Source organism: Orycteropus afer, unplaced genomic scaffold (genome assembly GCF_000298275.1).
Source record: "Orycteropus afer afer isolate SDZICR_OR568_19922 unplaced genomic scaffold, OryAfe1.0 scaffold00055, whole genome shotgun sequence".
Classification (NCBI taxonomy): Eukaryota; Metazoa; Chordata; class Mammalia; order Tubulidentata; family Orycteropodidae; genus Orycteropus; species Orycteropus afer.
Window position 1 is genome coordinate 3,360,310 of NW_006921642.1, and position 20,226 is coordinate 3,380,535.

At 34.6% G+C, this 20,226-nt stretch overlaps 1 protein-coding gene across 1 annotated transcript in view; it reads right to left on the reverse strand.

The window, feature by feature from the left end:
• Nucleotides 1-20,226, reverse strand: part of MYO16 (myosin XVI) — a 974,663-nt gene that overhangs the window by 69,061 nt on the left and 885,376 nt on the right. The window contains exons 31-32 of the mRNA XM_007938926.2: nt 19,118-19,276; nt 1,038-1,129 (exon numbers count right to left, since the gene is read on the reverse strand). Coding sequence (XP_007937117.1) covers nt 1,038-1,129; nt 19,118-19,276 — 251 coding nt within the window. The remainder of the gene's footprint in view (nt 1-1,037; nt 1,130-19,117; nt 19,277-20,226) is intronic.

A 20,226-nucleotide genomic window follows, 5' to 3' on the forward strand; every position in this document is an offset into this window, starting at 1 on the left:
TATCTTCTGTGTCTGTGTTAATTGGTTTCCCTTTTCTTTGTTGAAGAGGGTCTGTGCAATCCTTCTGCCTAGTCCGCCATCTTGCCAGAACTCAGCTCTTAAAATTTTCATTGTATTATACTTTAAATTTGGATTATGTGTGATTTGGAAGCAATAAAAGGGATCTGGTAGATAAGTGATTACATTCCCAGCTGCTAAACGAAAGATTCATGGTTCAAACCCAGCTGATCCATGAAAGGAAAGTGTGGAAATATGCTTCTGTAAAGATTTCAGCCTTGGAGCGCCAATGAGGAAGCTCCACTCTGCCTTATAGGGTTGCTATGAGTCAGAATCAATCGCATGGCAACAGGTTTGGTTTAACTGAGATATAAAGGCATGCCATACAACCATAGGTGCTTCAAGCATTTTATTTATGTTTTTGTCATTTAACATTTTATTGTAGCTTAGGGTGAATATGCAGAACATATCAACATCATTAAGTAAATCACCTTCACCTGACTGTGATTTTAAAACACCATAACTTCAATTCTGTCTACAATGTTACATATTTATTATTTTATAATATATCATTTTATTATAATATTTATTATATATTATTTGTGAATTTTATTTTTTTTGGGTATTATTCTTTCTGAAATAAGTAGAAGACTGGTGCAAATTGTGATAGAGGAAAAAACAGAATGGAAGTTAAAGAAATTTAGAAAGGAGGTGAGAATATCTGTATTCTCAAGTCCAGTAAGAAAATATGTTCTTGGTCACAGGAAAAAAAAAAAAAAAAGTGCCATTGAGTTAATTCCCACTCATAGTGACCCTACAGGATAGAGTAGAACTGCCCTATAGGGTTTCAAGGCTGTAAATCTTTATGAAAGCAGACTTCCTCATCTTTCTTTGGAGGAGAGGCTGGTGGATATAAACCACCAATGTTTGAGTTAGCAAGCATGCATTTTAAATGTTCTTAGTCTTCATTTAATAAATCTCTTGTTAAGAATTTAATTTCCAGGTTACTATAGATGATGTGAACATCTGGGGTTGTTTACCTGAGTGGCATGACTCTCTCGATGTCTCTGAAATGTTGATGTCGCTGTACCACTCAATGACAGCCTTGAGTATCCATCTTCTCCAGGTAAACCTGTGAAGACAGCACCGAAGGAGTAGATAAGTTGTGTCTCCATCTTCTAAATAAAAATCTGTGTATGTATTCTAATAAACTGACACTGCTATATTTCACAAGACAACATTCAATGAAAAATAAATATTCCAATGAAATACAAGAAATATGAATATTACTGTAATTCTATTTAGTAAAAGAGGAAATAGACTAGTCAAAGGAGATAAAATGTTAGTAAAGAAGTACATCATAATAGCACTTAAGTGAGCGAAGAAGTGTTAGAAGGAGAAAGAAAACTTTTCTAAGCACCTAAGAACTTAAGAATATAGGTTCTTGAAACATAAAACAAAACCTGTTGCTGTTGAATTGACTCCAATTCATAGCGGCTCTATAGGACAGAGTAGAACTGCCCAGAGGATTTCCAAGGCTGTAAGTTTTTAAGGAAGCAGACTGCTTCATCTTTCTCCCATGGAGCAGCTAGTGGGTTCAGACCAGACATGGACCTTTGGGTTAGCTGCTAAGTGCTTAACTACTACACTACCAGAGCTCCTTCTAATTAAGAATATAGGAGGGGAAGAGAAGCACATTGATAATGGAGAGTAAAATAATTAGCTTGGGTTGCTACAGAAGGCAGTTTGTATTTTCTTTGTAGGGTACTTGTTGTTGTTGTTATGTGCCATTGAGTTGACCCCGACTCATAGCGACCCCTCCTTGGCTTTCCGAGGCAGTATCACTACAGAAGTAGATTGCCCAACCTTCCTTCTGAGGAGTGGCTGGTGGATTTGAACCGCTAGCCTTCTGGTTAGCAGTTAAGTGCCTTAGGCTAGGGATCCAAAAAAGGAATTGAAAGACAGATAAAACATCATGAAGTCTATGTGCCAGATGGATTCCACTGATTATTATTTATTTCTGCCCCATCTGTCAATTGGTCACACTGTGGTGGCTGATGTATTGCTATGATGCCAGAAGTTATAACACCAGTATTTCAAATACAAGCTGGGTCTCCCATGGTGGACAGGTTTCAGTGTAGTTTCCAGACTAAGACAGACTAGAAAGACCTGATGATTGATTTCTCAAAATTAGTCAATGAAAACTCTATTGATCACAAAAGAACATTGTCTGATTTAGTGCTGGAAGATGAGCCTGTTTGATTGGAAGGACCTACATAATGGCTGTGACTATGGATTCAAACATATCAACAATTATGAAGATGGTGCATGACTAAATAGTGTTCCATTCTGTCTGTTGTAGACAGTGTTACCATGAGTTAGAGATGACTCAATGGCAACTAATGACAACAAAGTAGTTCATTTCATACACAAAGAGACAGAGGAGTTTGAGGTCAAACTTCAGGAAAAAAGGTAGAGTAACTTCTCCTTCACAACAGACCTATTCAAAACCAACGATATTAGATAAATTGTGGGTCTGAGGAAATTTGCATGCCATCCCCCAAATAATATAGAAATGCTTAACATGAGGAAAGGTACCAAATCATTTTACTAATTATCCCTCCTCAGAGAAACAAGGTTTCTCTACCTTGACACTCTTCTCATTTTGAACCATATAGTCTTTTGTTGTGAGGGCCGCCCTGTGTATAATAATAGGATGTGGTGAAATCCTGGTTTCTACCCACTTAATATCAGTAGCACTTTCCCAGTTGAAAAAGAAAAATTGTCTCCAAACATTGTCAAATATTCCTGGGGCAAAATTCGGTATCATGTATCATCACAACTTACTTGATTAATAAAAATGAATGGATAAAAAAGAAATATCTACCAAGTGGAATGAGTTTCACACAGAGAACTTGAAATGCAGAAGTGATTACTACTCTCATCTGAAAGCATAATTAACTAGTACGATATGACTGATTAAACATATACACGATTCCTAAATTAAAAATCATTAGATACTCATAGAACAGTTTCTTTTTTATATGAGAGAGCTAGTTCCTCATGGAAGACCAAAAAATCCTGTTCCCCACATAACAAGGGTTCTCAATTATTATTCTTGTTATACACACACACATACACATACAAATATTTTATATATATATATATATATATACACACACACACACACACATACGTACATACCTTGGCAAAAAAGAAGGAGCTCTGGTGGCATGGTGCCTAAGGCAATTGACCAGAAATTTGGTGGTTCAAATCCACCAGCCACTCTGCAGAAGAAAGATGGGGCAGTCTACTACTTTAAAGATTTACTGCTTAGGAAACTCAAAGGGCATCATTATGAGTCAGAATCTACTTGATGGCAGTGAGGTTTTTTTTTTTTTTTTTTTTTTTTGCATAGAAGAGTTCATTGCATTGAGACTGGACAAATTAAGGGGACAAATTAAGGCCAGGAAACTTGTAGACCTACTGAAGGAGAAGCAGGAGCTGGAGAATGGATCCTAGTCATAAGATATTAGCAGTATCTTAAATTAACTAGCGGGAAAATTGTTTTCAGACACTGTAGCAGCAGAACAGGAAAGGGTCTAATCAAACATCAAAGTGAGTTTAAATTTAAATAAGTGCAAAGGAGAAAAGAAAGCTAGGGTCAGGCAAAATCTGGAAAATTCAGGCAGCCAGATAAGTAGACAGTTGGAAAAATATCTGTATCCAGGTCACAGGACACAGTGAAGGGCTTGAGATGCATGTGAAGTACTCTCTCTTAAAACTGTGTCAAAGGTGGGTGGGAGGAATAAAATCTTGACTGATAAGTAAGATACCTGTCCATCTACTTCTAGAGAAATTGATCAGGGGCCATTCTATTAAGACAAGGAATTCAAGGGAGGTGAAGAAAATAGCAATTCATTTTTCAAAACTAAATGATAAATTAGAGGTTTATTCTCAGAATAAAAGCAGAAAATCAGTTTAGAATATAGGAGTATAAACTCATAGCCTGATCAATAATATTAAATACCATTCAATAGAATAATGTTAATAATAAAAATGGACATTCTCTGAATAAGACTCTAGGAAATATAGTGAAAAATAAAGTAAAGCACTATCCTTAAGAAGCTTATAATATAACAAGTATGACAATCAGAATATGCAATGGACTAATTTAAGAGTTAAATAAAATTACAGGTAATATTGAGAAGGGTCTTAAAGAAAGCAAAGATCAGTTCTGATTGAAGGGATTAGAGAGACTTTATGGTGGAGATGTCAAAGGATCTGGGCCTTCTCAAAGCAGAAGAATTTTGAAAGGTGAAAAAGGTTAAGAAAGGAATGCCTAGTTGAGAAAAACCACCATTTGTTTGTAGTTTGTCATGTGGTGGTGACTTGTGTGTTGCTGTGATGGTGAAAGCTATGCCTCTGCTATTTCAAATACCAGCAGGATTGTGGTGGACAGATTTCAGCAGAGCTTCCAGACTAAGACAGACTGAGAAGGATGGGGCCAGGACTACTTCTGAAACAAATAAACAAAAATCTGGCCACTGAAAACCTTATGAACAGCAGCAGAACATTGTTGATATAGTGCCAGAAGATGAGCACCTCAGGTTGCAAGGCACTCAAAATACAACTAGGAAAGAGCAGCTTCCTCAAAGTAGAGGCAACTTTAGTAACTTGGATAGGGTAAAGCTTTGGGATGTTCATTTACTATGTGCCAAAACTCAAAACGAGAAGAAACAGCTGCAAACATTTATTAATAATCAGAATATGGAATGGATGGAGTATGAATCTAGGACAGTTGGGAATTGTAAAAAGTGAAATGGGACACACAAAGATTGATATCCTAAGCATTAATGAGCTGCACTGGACTGGTATTGGCTATTTCAAATCAGACAATCATATAGTATACTATGCTAAGAATGACAAATTAAAGAGGAATAGCATTGCATTCATCATTAAAAAGAATTTTCAACATCTATCCTGAAGTACAATGCTATCAGTGAAAGGATAATTACCATATACCTACAAGGAAGACCTTGTCTTTGGCTTTAATGGTTGGTGCATAAATTTGAATAATAGTAATATTAACTGGTCTTCCTTGTATGTATATGCATATTATCCTACCATTGGCAGCATTGTACTTCAGGATAGATCTTGAAACATTTTTTTGTGATAATTAATACCATGCCCTTGGTACAAATTTATGCACTGAACACTAAAGTCAAAGATGAGGAAATTGAAGATTCTTACCAATTTTTGCAAATTGAAATTAAGCAAACATGCAATAAAGATGTATTGATGATTACTGGTAATTGGAATGTGAAAATTGGAAACAAAGAATCACTGGTAGCTGGAAAATATGGCTTTGGTGATAGAAATGATACTAGAGATTACATAATATAATTTTTCAAGACCAATAACTTATTCATCACAAATACCACTTTTCAACAACCTAAACAGAGGCTATACATATGGACCTCACCAGATGGAATACACAGGAATCAGACAGACTACACCTGTGGAAAGAGACAATATCTTCAGCCAAAACAAGAGCAGGAGCTAACTCTGGAACAGACCATTAATTGCTTATATGTGAGTTCAAGTTGAAGCTAAAGACAATTAAAAACAAGTCCATAAGAGCCAATATATGACCTTGATTACATCCCACCTGAATTTAGAGATCATTTGATTAACAGATTTGACACATTGAATGCCAATGACCAAACACCAGATGAATTGTGGGATGACATCAAAATCATCATACATGAAGAAAGCAAAAGGTTATTAAAAACACAGGAAAAGAAGAAAAGACCAAAATGGTTGTCAGAAGACACTCTGAAACTTGCCCTTGAAAGGAGAGTAGATAAAGCAAATGGAAGAAGTGACAAGATAAAAGATTAACAAAAGATTTCAAAGAGCAGCATAAGAAGACAAAGTCAATTATTATAATGAAATGTGCAAAGACTTGGAGTTAGAAAGCCAAAAAGAAAGAACATGCTCAGCATTTCAAGCTGAAAGAACTGAAGAAAAAATTCAAGCCTTGAATTGCAATACTGAAAAATTCAATGGGCTAAACATTGAATGATGCAAGAAGCATCAAAAGAAGATGGAAGGAATAAATAGAGGCACTATACAAAAAAGAATTTTCAATGTTCAAATATTTCAGGAGGTGGCATATTATCAAGAACCAATGATATTGAAAGAAGAAGTGAAATATGCACAGAAGGCACTGGTGAAAAACAAGGTTCCGGGAGTTGGTGGAATACCAGTTGAGATGTTTCAACACATGAATGCCACGCTGGAGGCACTTACTCATCTTTGCCAGGAAATTTGGAAGACAGCTACCTGGCCAACTGATTGGAAGACATCCACATTTGTACCCATTCCAAAGAAAGGTGATCCAAGAGAATGTGAAAATTATCAAGCAATATTATTAATTAATACCATACATAAAGTAAAATTTTGCTGAAGATAATTAAAAAATGATTGCAATAGTATATTGACAGGGAACTTCCAGATATTCAAGCTGGATTCAGAAGAGGATGTGGAATGAGTGATAACTTTGCTGATATCAGATGGATGTTGGCAGAGGAACTAACAAATCTGTCCCAGAAGAAGTGCAGCAGGAATGCTCCTTAGAAGCTACCATGGCCAGACTTTATCTCACCTACTTTGGTCATCTTATCAGAAGGGGCCAGTCCTTGGAGAGAGATATCATGTTTGATGAAGTAGAGGGTCAGTGAAAAAGGGGAAGAAGGTCAATGAGATGGATTGACACAGGGGCTGCAACAATGGGCTCATGCATTGCAAGTAGTGTGATAATGGCACAGTTCTGAGCAGTGTTTCGTTATGTTGTACATGGGGTCACTATGAGTAGGAGCCAACTTGATAGCACCTAACAACAAATGCTTTTATTGACTCATACAAATCTGCCTCTTCTCTGGATCTATTCCTGCCATAATGCTCTCATACTTTTGACCATCCAACCTAGGGATAAAACATCAGCACTAAGTTGAAATGACTGTCATTCCCCTGAATAGCAAAAAAAAAAAAAAGAAAAAAAAAACCAAAACCGTTTGAATACACATATGTATATGATTCTCTTTGTAAATAACTATAAGACATCAATTCTAGTATAGCTTGGAGAAATGAACTCATTGTCTTGAACTTCATCTATTTCATACACATAATTTTCAGTATTTTTGGACCTTCAGAATCCTTTAGGTTTAAAATACCCAAGATTTTATGATAGCTGAATTTAGGTAATATATATTGAGCAACTTTTTGCTTGGAGTGCTAGGGTACTGCAAATGGTTAATACGGTTGGCGGCTAAATGAAAGGTTGGAGTTTCTAGTCAACCCACAGGCTCCTTGGAAGAAAGTCCTGGTGATTTATTTCCAAAAAATCAGCCATTGAAAACCTTATACAGTATAGCTCTATCTGACATTCATGAGTCATCATGAATTGGAATCAACTCGACAGCAATTGGTACTGGCGACTTTGTACTAGGTAATGTGCTTACATTGATCATCATGCTAAATTCTCATAACAACCCTGTGGTTTTACGATTATTCCCATTTTTAAGATGAGAGTTAATAAGCATCAGAGTTGTTATTTAAACCCAGGCAGAAGGATTCCTTCAATACCAGCCTAGGAAATGAAAAATGAGCATTTTCAATGCATTCATTTTGTCTTTGGTTTGAGGGCAAGTTGAGGCTGTTGGAGGGGGCACTATCTGCTATTTTGGAGAAATTTACCTGACTTCTAAACTATAATCAAGAAAATTTAATTAATTAAGGCTCCAAATACAAATTTGAATTCAAATGTTTTTAAATCATAGGAAGAATGTGGCAGGGCTTTGTAAATGCCCACAGGAGCTCTGCCACTTTGTATAGGCACCTTCTGTTGCTCAAAATAGGTAATTGCAAAAATATTCCAGACAGTCAAGTGAAGGCTTGTTTCCTTTTTCCTGAGTCAGAAATCTGTACAATCCACACAAACAAAATGATGTTGCAAAATTTGTATTTGAATATGTTTCATGTACTCTAACCAGAGGGCCTTTTGTCACTGATCTAGATCTAACTTGAGGCATTGCTATTGGAAGCTGTTCTGTTACTAGAATCAGTGAGCTTTTGATCTTCTCATGGTGCTATGCTCTGGAGTCTATGCAAAGTATGCAGAATCCTGGTCTGGCAAATGATCTCACCCATCCTTTCTCCTTGGAAAACTCATAATCCTTAGTGTGCATGGAGGATAATTACAACATAAATTTTAAAAAAGATAATCTTCATAGAACGATAAATGTAAAATCAAATGCATTGACTATATTCTTTGTGGGCTTTTTTTTTTTTTTTTTTTTGATGCCTTGGAATAAAATATATAGTCACTGAGCCACAATAAGGAAAATCATACAAAACAGAAGGTGGCCTGTGTGGAATTTCTCATGTCTCTACTTGTCTACAAAATACACATCTTTACATTTGCAATATTTTGTTTGATATAACTAAAATGTTCTAATACTAAAAACTATTCTCTAATACAATGAAAAATAACCACAAGTCCAGGGAATAATTAAGTACACAAAAATGATTCAAGTCTGTGTTCACTTCACTAAAAGGATGGCAATTAAAATAAGTGATAGCTATAATTACACACATATAACTATATTTCAGCAAATGAACACAAAATTATTTCAGAGAGGCAGAGGTAGCATGCAGATACTAATATTCAAAAAAGAAATATTTTCCTAGAAAATACTATATTTGGTTCAACTGGAGCTTCAACTTATTTTAAACATTTATTTTTATTTTTTGTCTTTATTTAGAAAGCGCTTTTCACTATACTTTGTGAATCAGTTCTAAAAATGATTTTTAATAATTATCATTTTAATGTGCTGTAAGTGTATAATATATGTTAATTATTACAATACTGATTAGGAGAAATTGTCCTGGAAGAAGTCCTTGTGGTTGTTGGTACTGTCATTGAGTCAGTGCGTGACTCGTGCTGGAACCATGTGTTACAGAGTGCAACTACTCCATCGGGTTGTCTTTGTTATAATCTCTACGCAAACAGATTTCTAGGCCTTTTCTTCTGGGGAGCTGCTGAGTGGGTTTGAACCAGCAACCTGATAATGAAACAATTGTGCCACCCAGGTTCCTCCTGGGTAGTGCAGACAGTTAATATTCGTGGTTTCATTCAAGTGCATGCAGAGGTGCCTCAGAAGAAATGCCTGGTATGGTAGTTAAATTTGTATGCCAGCTTGTCTGGGCCTGGTTGAGTGGCTGGTGGTAGTTATTTCCCACGATGAGACTGGCAATCAACTCCATGGTGGGCCCTACCAGAAGCAGCTGAGTAGCTGCCTTTGGTGTGTGGTCTGCTTCCTGTATATAAGGAGAAGGCTTGGGGATAGTCTCCAGCTTATGGCATGCTTGGACCCTGCATGTAGCCATGTCATTGTTCAGCCGTCTGCCATGCTCTGCCGACCTTGGGACTTACAATGAACTTAAATTAATAGCCTGCCATGTGATTTGGTAACATCGGGACTGTGACTTTTTATTTGTCGATCTTGGGCTTGTTAGCCTCAGCAGCCAGTAGCTGCCTGAGTGAAGAGATACCTCTAGCTTCAGTGGGCCGGCAGCAAGAGGCAGAGCTGAAGCCCAAGGCTGAGGGGCTTTCACATAGCCCCTAGAGCCTGGCACTTCGAATTTGAACTTCTAACCTCTTGAACTGTAAGAAAATGAACTCCTGTTTGTTAAGGCCATCCCATTTGTGATATATTCTTGTCAGAGCAGCACTAGGTAACCAGAACACCTGGTAAGCTACATTTGAAAAATGAACCATTGAAAACTCTATGGACCTCAGTTCTACTCTGACACATTTGAGGTTTCCATGAGTCAAAATTGACTCAAAGGCAATTGGACAGCCCAGTAAAGGATTTACTGGTTCATATGTAGCATGCATAATCATTTCAAACAGTAAATGCCTACTGAGGGCCTAAGTGTATAGGGCATTGTGCCCAATATTTTAATAATCGTGGAGAAGTTTTCAGGCACCCAAAAGTGAATTGTGTTCATAAAAGTAGATTAACATACACATGTCAAGTGGTTTTGAAAGATAGAAATCCCAATTGAAATAATTTTCCTTTTGTGTATATACATAATTCTTGAGATTTTCAAGTGGTATCCAATTAGTAGTAACACAGAACCAGCTTTGTTTTAAAAATCCATCCCAGATAATGACTTAAGTAACAATGTATAAATCTGGGTTCCTGAGTTTGGAATTTACTACTTGTTATATTCCTAATATTAATGAAGATGCTTAATTTTATATTATTAATTTAGGTAATACAGTTCACAAAACATTTTCATGTTTTTCTACAGAGTTTTCTATTTCATTGGTTGGCTGCTGGTTTTGAGATTTTGACTCAAAATGCTGACAGATTTGATATTTCAATGAAGATAATTTTTTTTTTTTAAATTTTCTCTTTCTCTTTAAGCACCATCTAAGTGAGCTAGGAGGCATGTCATGCAATGAAACGTTAGAGAAAATGAATAGCTATGTGGTCATCTTTGTTAAATACCTGCTTATTCATTTTCCATCATCCTAATATATTTTAAATTTTCTTTTCTGTTTAGTACCTATTATTGATTACTCCATAATTCAAAGCAAAAAGGAAATTAAACCCCTTTCTACTAAATATACCCAGCCTTTTTGAAATAGTCTTCTATCACACATATATTGGTTACTACTCTTACTTAAGTTAAATTTTTATGGTTTAGGTATATTCACTTTCTAATATAAGGGTGTACAATGTTTTTTGTTATCCTTACCACTTTCCTAAGGGTTATTATCAGAGATTTTAACAAGTAATTTCTGTTTAAAGGAAGATTATATCTCTATATTTATCTACACACACCCCTGAATATTACATATCAACAACAAAGTATGTATTGCTGTTGTTTCGAACAAAGTATTACATGATAAACAAAGTATTACATCATAACATGGTATTATATCATAAAAATTCAGGGTTATTTTAAGAGTTGGCTATTGGTGGATTATTTTAAAGTCCAACAAAAAGCCTCGTTATTTTAAATTATTGTGCTCCTATATGATGTAATGTTATGTAGCTAACAACAACAAAAAAAATAGCTACACAATGCATATCATATTTGTTAATACTGCATGATATTTCTAAGGGGAAAAACAAATTACAAAAATAATACATACAGTAGGACACAAATTTTATAAAACCAATAACACATACTACACACACACACACACACATATGTACATTTATATGTAGAAGAATAAAATTCTATACTTAGAAATATTTTAATATTTCTAAACTATAGGATTGTTGGTAGTTTTTATTCTTTTCTATCTTTTTCAAATTGCCACATATAACATTTTAATAATAGAAATATTTTTAACTGGAATAAAGTGAAAGATGCTGTAACAATAATTACATATAATTTTAAGAAAACTGTTAAAGTCAGGAAAGAGAAACATGTTGGGAAATAAATGTGGTTTCAAGATCCCAGGAGATTATATCATTCTTTGCCAAACTTTTGCAAGTTCTTAGTGGTAATAAAAGGCTTTACTGCTAGTATAAACATATTTCTGTATCTTATCAGTTACATTGTTCCCCATTGTTTCAAAAAGTCTTTATCTTGTGAGCTGACTACTTCTAATCATTAGAGATAATCCTTCTCTTTTTATGGTGGATCTGAAGAAAATGAAAATAAATCCAAGAGAGCTAAGATAAGACCTTGAGTATATCCCATTTGAATTTAGAGACCATCTCAAGAATAGATTTGACACATTGAAATCTAATGATCAAAGACCAAATGAGTTATGGAATGACATCAAAGATGCTATATATGAAGAAACTAAAAGGTCATTACAATTACAGGAAAAAAAGAAAAGAGCAAAATGGGTATCAGAAGAAACTCTGAAACTTACTCTTGAATGTAAAATAGCTAAAGAGAAAGGAAGAAATTATGAAGCAAAAGAGCTAAACAGAAGATTTCAAAGGATGGCTCAAGAAGACAAAATAAAGTACTATATTGACATGTTCAAAGAGATGGAGTTAGAAAAACAAAAGGGAATACCATGCTTAGCATTTCTCAGTCTGAAAATACTGAAGAAAAATTCAAGCCTTGAGGTGTGATATTGAAGGATTCTATGGACAAAATATTGAATGATCCAGGAATCACAGAAGCAAGATGGAAAGAATACAAAGTTGTATACCAACAAGGACCATTTCAGGAAGTACCATACGATCAAGGACCAATGGTATTGAAGGAAGAAGTCCAAACCACACTGAAGAAATCAGTGAAAAGCAAGGGTCCAGGAACTGAAGTTTCAACTAACATATGCAACGCTGGAAGCACTAACTGTTTTATGCCAAGAAATTTGGAAGGCAGGTATCTGGCCAACTGACTGGAAGAGGTCCATATTTTTGCCCATTCCAAAGAAAAATAATCCAACAGAATACAGAAATTATCAAACAATATCATTAACATTAAACACAAGTAAAATATTTCAGAAAATAATTCTGACAGAGAACTGCCAGAGAGATTCAAGGAGGATTCAGAAAAAAACGTGGGATCAAGGATATCATTGCTGATATCAGATGGATCTAGGCTGAAAGCAATGAATATAGGAAAGTTGTTTACCTGTGTTTTATTGACTATGCAAAGGCATTTGACCTTGTGGATCATAACAAATTATGGACAACATTGTGAAGAATGGGAATTCCAGAACACTTAAGTAATTGTGCTCAGATGGAACCTGTTCATAGACTAAGAGGCAGTTATTCAGACAGAACAAGTGATACTATGTGGTTAAAATTCAAGAAATGTGTGGAGAAAGGTTGAATCCTTTCATTAAATTTATTCAATCTGTGTGCTGAGCAAATAATCCCAGAAGCTGGACTATAGGAAGAAGAATGCAGTATCAGGATTAGAGGAAGACTCATTAACAACCTGGGATATGCAGATAACTCCACCTTGCTTCCTGAAAGTGAAGAGAACTTGAAACACTTTCTGATGAAACTCAGACTACAGCCTTCAGTATTGATTACACCTTAACATAAAGAAAACAAAAATCCTCACAGCTGCACCAATAAGCAATATCATGACAAACAGACAAAATACTGGAGTTGTCAAATATTTAATTTTACTTGGATCCACAATCACTGCCATGGAGGCAGCAGTCAAGAAATCAAATGATATATTGCATTGGGAAACTCTGCAGCAAAAGAGCTCGTTAAAGTGTTAAAAAGTGAAGATATCACTTTGAAGACTAAGATGTGTCTGACCCAAACCATGGTATTTCCAATTGCCTCATATGCATACTACTTGTTTTATTCCTAATATAATGATAATGAATTAAGAAGATTGAAGAAGAATTGATGCACTTGAATTGCAGTGTTAGGGAAAAATACCTAATATACCACACACTGCTAGAAGCATGAACAAATCTACCTTTGAAGAAGTATAGCGACAATGCTCCTGAGAAGAGGAGATGGTGAGATTTCATCTCACATACTTTGAACATGTGATCAGGAGAGACTAGTCTGTGGAGAAGGTCATCATGTTTGGTAAAAAGAGGAAGACCCTCAACAAGATGGATTATTAACACAGTGGCTGCAACAATGTTCTCAAACATAGAAATGATTGTGAGGAAGGTACAGGACCAGGCAGTGTTTCATTCTATTGTACACAGGGTCACATGAATCATGAGTGACTTGATGGCACCTAACAACAACATCAACAAATGGCAGGGTAAGATTCAGAAACATGTAAGGATTTCTCTCTCTGCCTTGGTATCTGTTTTCCCACCTTCTGTTTTCCCACTCTCTCCCCACATCCCCCATCCATGTGTGTGTGCACACATATGATTGAAACAATATTTTTCTCAGGGCAACAGAACATTCCTATATTATTGCAGAGACCTGAATGTTAAGTATGAATAAATCCTGCCCCAACCAACTACCCACCTCCAGACTCATCTGAAATAAAACATTCCTTGTAATGAGAATTTTCATGGCCACTTTTAATCCAAAATCCATTAGTTTCTTTTTCTTTGGTAAATCAACACTGAATATATTGGGGTCAGCAATATGCTTAGGTAAAAATTACATTCACCACTCTAACTTAGACCTTATTAACGTAAAACTACAGGGATAAGATGGTGAAGCCTGCATCTCTGCTGCCCATGAAGTTCCCACCTTCATGGACCATCTAGATTGCAACTCAAAATTCTCTTCACCAGTCTCAGTCAACCAGCGATTTTTCAGTTGTGGAATTTTAACTACCACCCAAGTCAAGAAATGGAATAGAACAAGCTGCCAAAATGTCCTTATCATTCTCAATGTCACTGTTGGCTCTTTTACCTCCAGATGAAATCATTGTCCTGAGTTTTGTGATAGTAACTTGACACAGCTCCTCATTATTTCCAGTCAGTTCTATCGTTCTACTTGGTATGTAGTACTATTGCTTGTAGTTTAGTTTGCTTTTCTCTTTTTACTAATGATGCTGACCTCTATTAAAAATGTTTAAGTGCTTATTCATGTCTTCTGTCCCATTTTCTATTCATTTGTCTTTTAGTGTTTAATTTGTAGTTCTTTAAGTATTCTGAATACGACCTAATGTTGGTTAAATGTGTTAAAATATTTTCTTCTAATTTATGTATTTTTGTTCCTTTATTATTATTTTTTTTTATGATTAGTGCTATTTTGTCTCCTACTTGAAAATTCTTTTTTTTTTTATTATTTTTTAACTTCCTTTGAGGCAAAAGAGATATTATCCTATATTTTGTTGTGTGTGTGCATATATATATATTTAACATTATATCTATAATCTTCCAGGAATGGCTTTGTGTGCATTGAGTGGGCTAGGGATCTAGTTTCATTTTTTTCCCCACATGGACAGCCAAGTGACTCCTTTTATCCCAGAGTTTTACAGTGACGATTTTGTCATAAATTAAGTGGTTATTTTTGCATTTTACAATATAATAGCACTGTTTCAAGTAATGTAACTATAATGTCTTTATATTTAGAAAAGCAATCTTCCTACTTTTCATAAATGCCTGGGCTATTCTAGGTTCTTTGCATTTCTCTCTATATTTTAATATTCACTTTTCAAGTTTTACACAAAAGAAAATAATAAACAAATAAAAAATCTTGTGGATGATTAGATTGTGATTACATTGAATCCATAGATTAGTTTGGAGACAACTCCAAACTGCTTTTACTATATTGAGCCTTCCAAACCATAAACGTGGTATATCTTTTGGTTTATTTAGATTTTTTTCAATTTTTGTTAGCAATATTTTGTAGTATTCAGTGTAGTGGTCTTGCTTTTTTTTTTTTTTTTTACTTTCCTTGTTAGTGGACATTAATTGATGCCATTGCAAATGCAATATTTTTAAAAAAATTATTATGACATGTTTGGAATTGCTATGTGGAACTGAAAATGCTTTTATCTATTGATATTTTTATCTCTCAACCTTAATAACTCACTAATTCTATGAATGTAATCATACATCCTTTTTGATTTTTTACAAATAAAAGTTACATCATTTGTGAAAAATGAAATTATTATTATTATTTTCCATTTTCTTATACCAAAAAACAAACCAAACTCACTGCTATTGAGTTGATTTTGACCCATAGCAACCCCACCTTGGTTTTCTGAGGCATTGTCTCTATAGAAGTAGATTGCCCAGTCTTTCTTCCAAGAAGTGGCTGGTGGGTTTGAACCATCAGCCTTCTGGTTAGCAGTCAAATGCCTTGGGCACTATGTCACTAGAGCCCTACCATTTTCTTATACTTCTCTTTTTTTCTTAATTGTGTTGTCTAGGATGTCCGGAACAATAATGAATTGGTTGCAGCAGGCACATTTCTCCAGATCTCAAAGGGTGAGGTTTGAGCATTTCATCATTATGTATGATGCTTGTTACAGGATTTTAATTTTTAGTAAACACTTTTTATCAGCTTATAGAGTTTGCTTTATATTCCTAGTGTTCTAAGAGGATTTTTTTAAATTATAAACAGATGTTACATTTTATTAAATGCTTTTCTTGTATATATTAAGAGGGTCAAAAGCTTTTTATTGATTTTATAACATTAAAGTAAAACTACAATTCAAAATTAAACCTAAATTGATTATGATGTATTATTCTTTTTATGTATTGTTGGACTTGGATTGCTAATACTTAGGTTAAAATTATTACATCTCTGTTTATGAATGAGTGTGGCTTGCATATTTCCTTCTTTGCAATATTCTTGTTAGGTTTTTCATCCGGGTAATGCTCAGCTTGTAAACAAGCTGGGAGTGTTTTCATTTCTTCTTCTTTTTTTTCCCCCCTTATTCTCTGGAAGAGTTGTAAGCTTTGCATTATTTCTTCCTAAGCATTTTTGGAGAATTTTTTGGAGAAGCCTTATAGGTCTGGAGTTTTCATTATAGAAAGGTCTTTAATTACAAAGTGAATCCATTTAATATTTTTAGTAATGTTAAGCTTTATTACTTCTCTCAGTTTTACTTTTTTTTTTTTTTTTTTTTGAGTAATGTATTTGTTTATCTAGCTTTACAGTTTTGTTTTGGCTCTTTCTTTGGTTGCTTTCTCTGGAGGAATTCAACTGTCATGTTTTGAAGTAGCCCAAAAGAGAAGCCCAAGTGTGTGAGCTTGAATGAGAATTTTCTGAGACCTATCAATCAGTGGGGAGCTCTGGTAGCATAGTGGCTAAGGCACTTGACTGCTGACCAGAAACCAGAAGGCTGGTGGTTCAAACCCGGCAGCCACTCCCCGGAAGGAAGACGGGGCAATCTACTTCCTTAGTGATACTGCCTCGGAAACCCAAGGAGTGATCGCTATGGGTCGGGTCTGACTCAACGGCACACAACAACAACATCAATCAGTAAGCCTTGAAGTGACACCTGCCAAAAACTATGTGAATGAACCTAAAAGTGAGTCCTCACCCAAATCAAACTTTCTGATGACTGTGCTTTGAGCTGACAATTGACTGCTGTGTCATGAGGAATATTAGCAATGAGAGAATATATATTTGTTGTTTTTAGTCTCTGAAGTTTTCAGACCAATTTGTTACACAGCAACAGATAACTAGTACTATCCATTCAACAGTTGATGGCTCTTGGGTATTTCCAGTTTGGGTGATTATAAATAAAGCCATCATAAACATTTGTGCACAGGTATTTGTGTGGACATTTGTTTTCATTTCTCTTGGTTAAATACCTAGGAGTGGGATTGCTGGGTTATATGGTAAGTACATACTGAACTTTATAAAAACTGCCAAATATTTTGAGAAACTTTGTTTTCTAAAGTGCATTATCATTTTCACAGCTTCTTAAATTAATTTCTTGATATTTTCATCAGTTTTTGAAAAAGTCTCTAAATTTCTCGCCAAATGTTTTTTCTGCCCATGTGTTCTCTTTTCTTTTCCTAAGACTCAAATAATCCTTACTGTATCTTCTATGTCTATCAACCATTTTCTAGAATTTCCTTTCATTTGCTTCCCTATGCTTCATTCTAGAGATTTTTCTGACTTATCTTCCACTTGCTTAATATTTTTAAAATAACTGTGCCTAATTAATCTTAAACTCATCCTCTGTTGTAATTAATATTGATTATTATTACTTTCTATTATGGAACTTCTATTTGACACTTTTATTTTATTGTCTTCATTCTTTGCTGAAATTCTCAATGTTTCTTCTGTTCTCTTAAGTATAGTATATATACTTACTTTAAAATATATATGTCTTTTAACTCAATTATTTTGAGTCCCAGTGAATATATTGCTATTGCTTACTATTTCTGCTTGTACCTTTTCATCTTATGTTGTGTCCTTAGGTGCTTGGTTATTTTTGATTGTATGAGTGAAAAAAGTTTTGTGAAAATATTTTGAAGCCAAGGATGTTGCTTTTGTCTTTCAGGATAGATTCCCACTTGCTTTTCCCAGGTGCCTGTGGGCCCTAGCAATCCTGGCACACTTCAATCAATTTCCTGGCAGCTGAGCTGCAGTTCCTGATTTGGGTTCATTATTACTCTTAGGCCACTCAAGGCCTTAGTAGTCTGTGTCCCAATAATACTATGATGTAGTCAGAAACACAGTTACCTCCTCTGGATTAGGTACTTCTAGTGTCCCTAGGAGAAACATTTAGAACATGAGCTCATTTGCCTGGGCCTCCATTCCACACCTATAGCCTCAATTATTTCTCAGTATTTTACTATATGGATAGTTCTCCTGTACCTTAAATCAGATTTAAATTAAAAAAAAAAAAAAAGAATGTTTTATCTATTTTTTCTGTTGTTCTCAGAAACAAGGTTGATCTGAATTTTCTAGTCAATAATTATTGGGTTGATTAGTTAAGGTCCCTGGGTAAGAGTTTGCACTTAGGTATTAATAGAAAGACTGGTGGTTTGATCCCACCTTGCAGAATAAAGGCATGGCAATCTGTAGCTGTAAAAGAGTACAGTCAAGAAAACCCTATGAACCTCAGTTCTATTCTGTAACTCATGGAGTTATCACGAGTCATAATCAACTTGACGGTAGCAGGCTTTTGTTTTTAAAGCCTGGACTTCGCTGTGAGACAGAGATTAACTATTTGCTTTAATTATGACTAGAGCTTTTGAATATATGCACCTCAACCTGGTTTTAAATGATACACTTATTGATATTCTCAAATAAATTACCTAAAGCAAAATTGGCATTTTAATATTCCTTTAATAGTAAATATTTTTTTACATTTCTTAGTTTACAAAAAGAAAAATACATTTTCAAATTAAATATTTTGCTAGAATATCCTATCATCCTTCTGTTAAGAATAAGACTAATTTTATTCTGGTTTGTATAGACCAATATTCCATAAAAATTTCTTGAAAGTAAACTAATAATGCTATTCTAATAAGTCTTTAACCTAAGCAATAATATGTTGACAATAACCCCTAGAGTGAAGTTTGACAGTTTATATTCTAATTTCTGGTACTTAAGTTTACTTGATTTTTAAATTTTATATTCATCTTTGCTAGAAACTTTACACAGCTTAAAATTTTTATCTATGTATTTCTGAGAAGTTTAAAAATACTTACCATTTGTGACAGAATTTCCATTTTCAGCAGTTATACAAGTAGATAATGAATTAGATAACTGAATTCCGTGGTTATTTGCATTTCGATCTTGAGTTTCTGATGCAACTTCTGATGTGCTAGGATCGTCCCGGCTAGTTAAATTCATGTTAGTTTCAAAACCTAAAGTAAATTTTAGAAAATATTATACTTTTCCTGATAAAGTATACCTAGCCAGAAGAAAAAAATAAAATTTATCAAATCAAATATGAATTAAAGTTGAACCTTTAAATTGTTAACAATCCTTATCCAAATTTACAGCCCATAAAATATTTACCACATTTTGTTTCTACTAAACATAATAGAAAATGCTAAATAGTGCTAATCAATTTTATCATTTGTGATTTTCACATATATTTATACAGAAATTTTGACATCATAGATCAAATAACTTCTCATTACAGTATTGTTTATCTTGAGAAACCTGCCTGTTTCCTAAAAGAATCATGGCAGTATGTTCATGTTTAAGAAGGTTTCTGAATTATTAAATTTAAGTAGTGCTGGGGCAATCTTATAGCTTGTAAAAAAATACATTTTCAATGTTATTATAAGATTTGCTGCTATCCATTTATATGAAGCTTTGGTGGCACAGCTGTTAAATGCTTGAATGCTAACCAAATATTATCAGTTTGAACCTACCAGCCACTCCACAGGAGAAAAATGTAGCAGTGCTTGTGTAAAGATTAAAGCCTTAGAAACTCTATTGGGCATTCTACTGTTCTATAGGGTCACTATGAATGTACTGACAGTACACAAAAACACCACCAACAGCAATTAGCCATTCTGGTGGTGTAGTGCTTAAGGCATTTGACTTCTAACCAGAAGACTAGTGCTTCAAACCCCCAGCCACTCCTCAGAAGGAAGGTTGGGCAATCTACTTCTGTAGAGATAGTGCCTTGGAAACCCAAGGAGGAATCTCTATGAGTCAGGATCTACTGAACAGCAGTGGGTTTTGTTTTTGAAACTTAAAAACACTGCTTTTAAAGAAGAATAGAAAAAAAGAAAAAAAAAAAAAAAAGAAGAAGAATGAAGAAAACCAAAATTCATGGAAACAATTAGTCCTAGCGACTGGT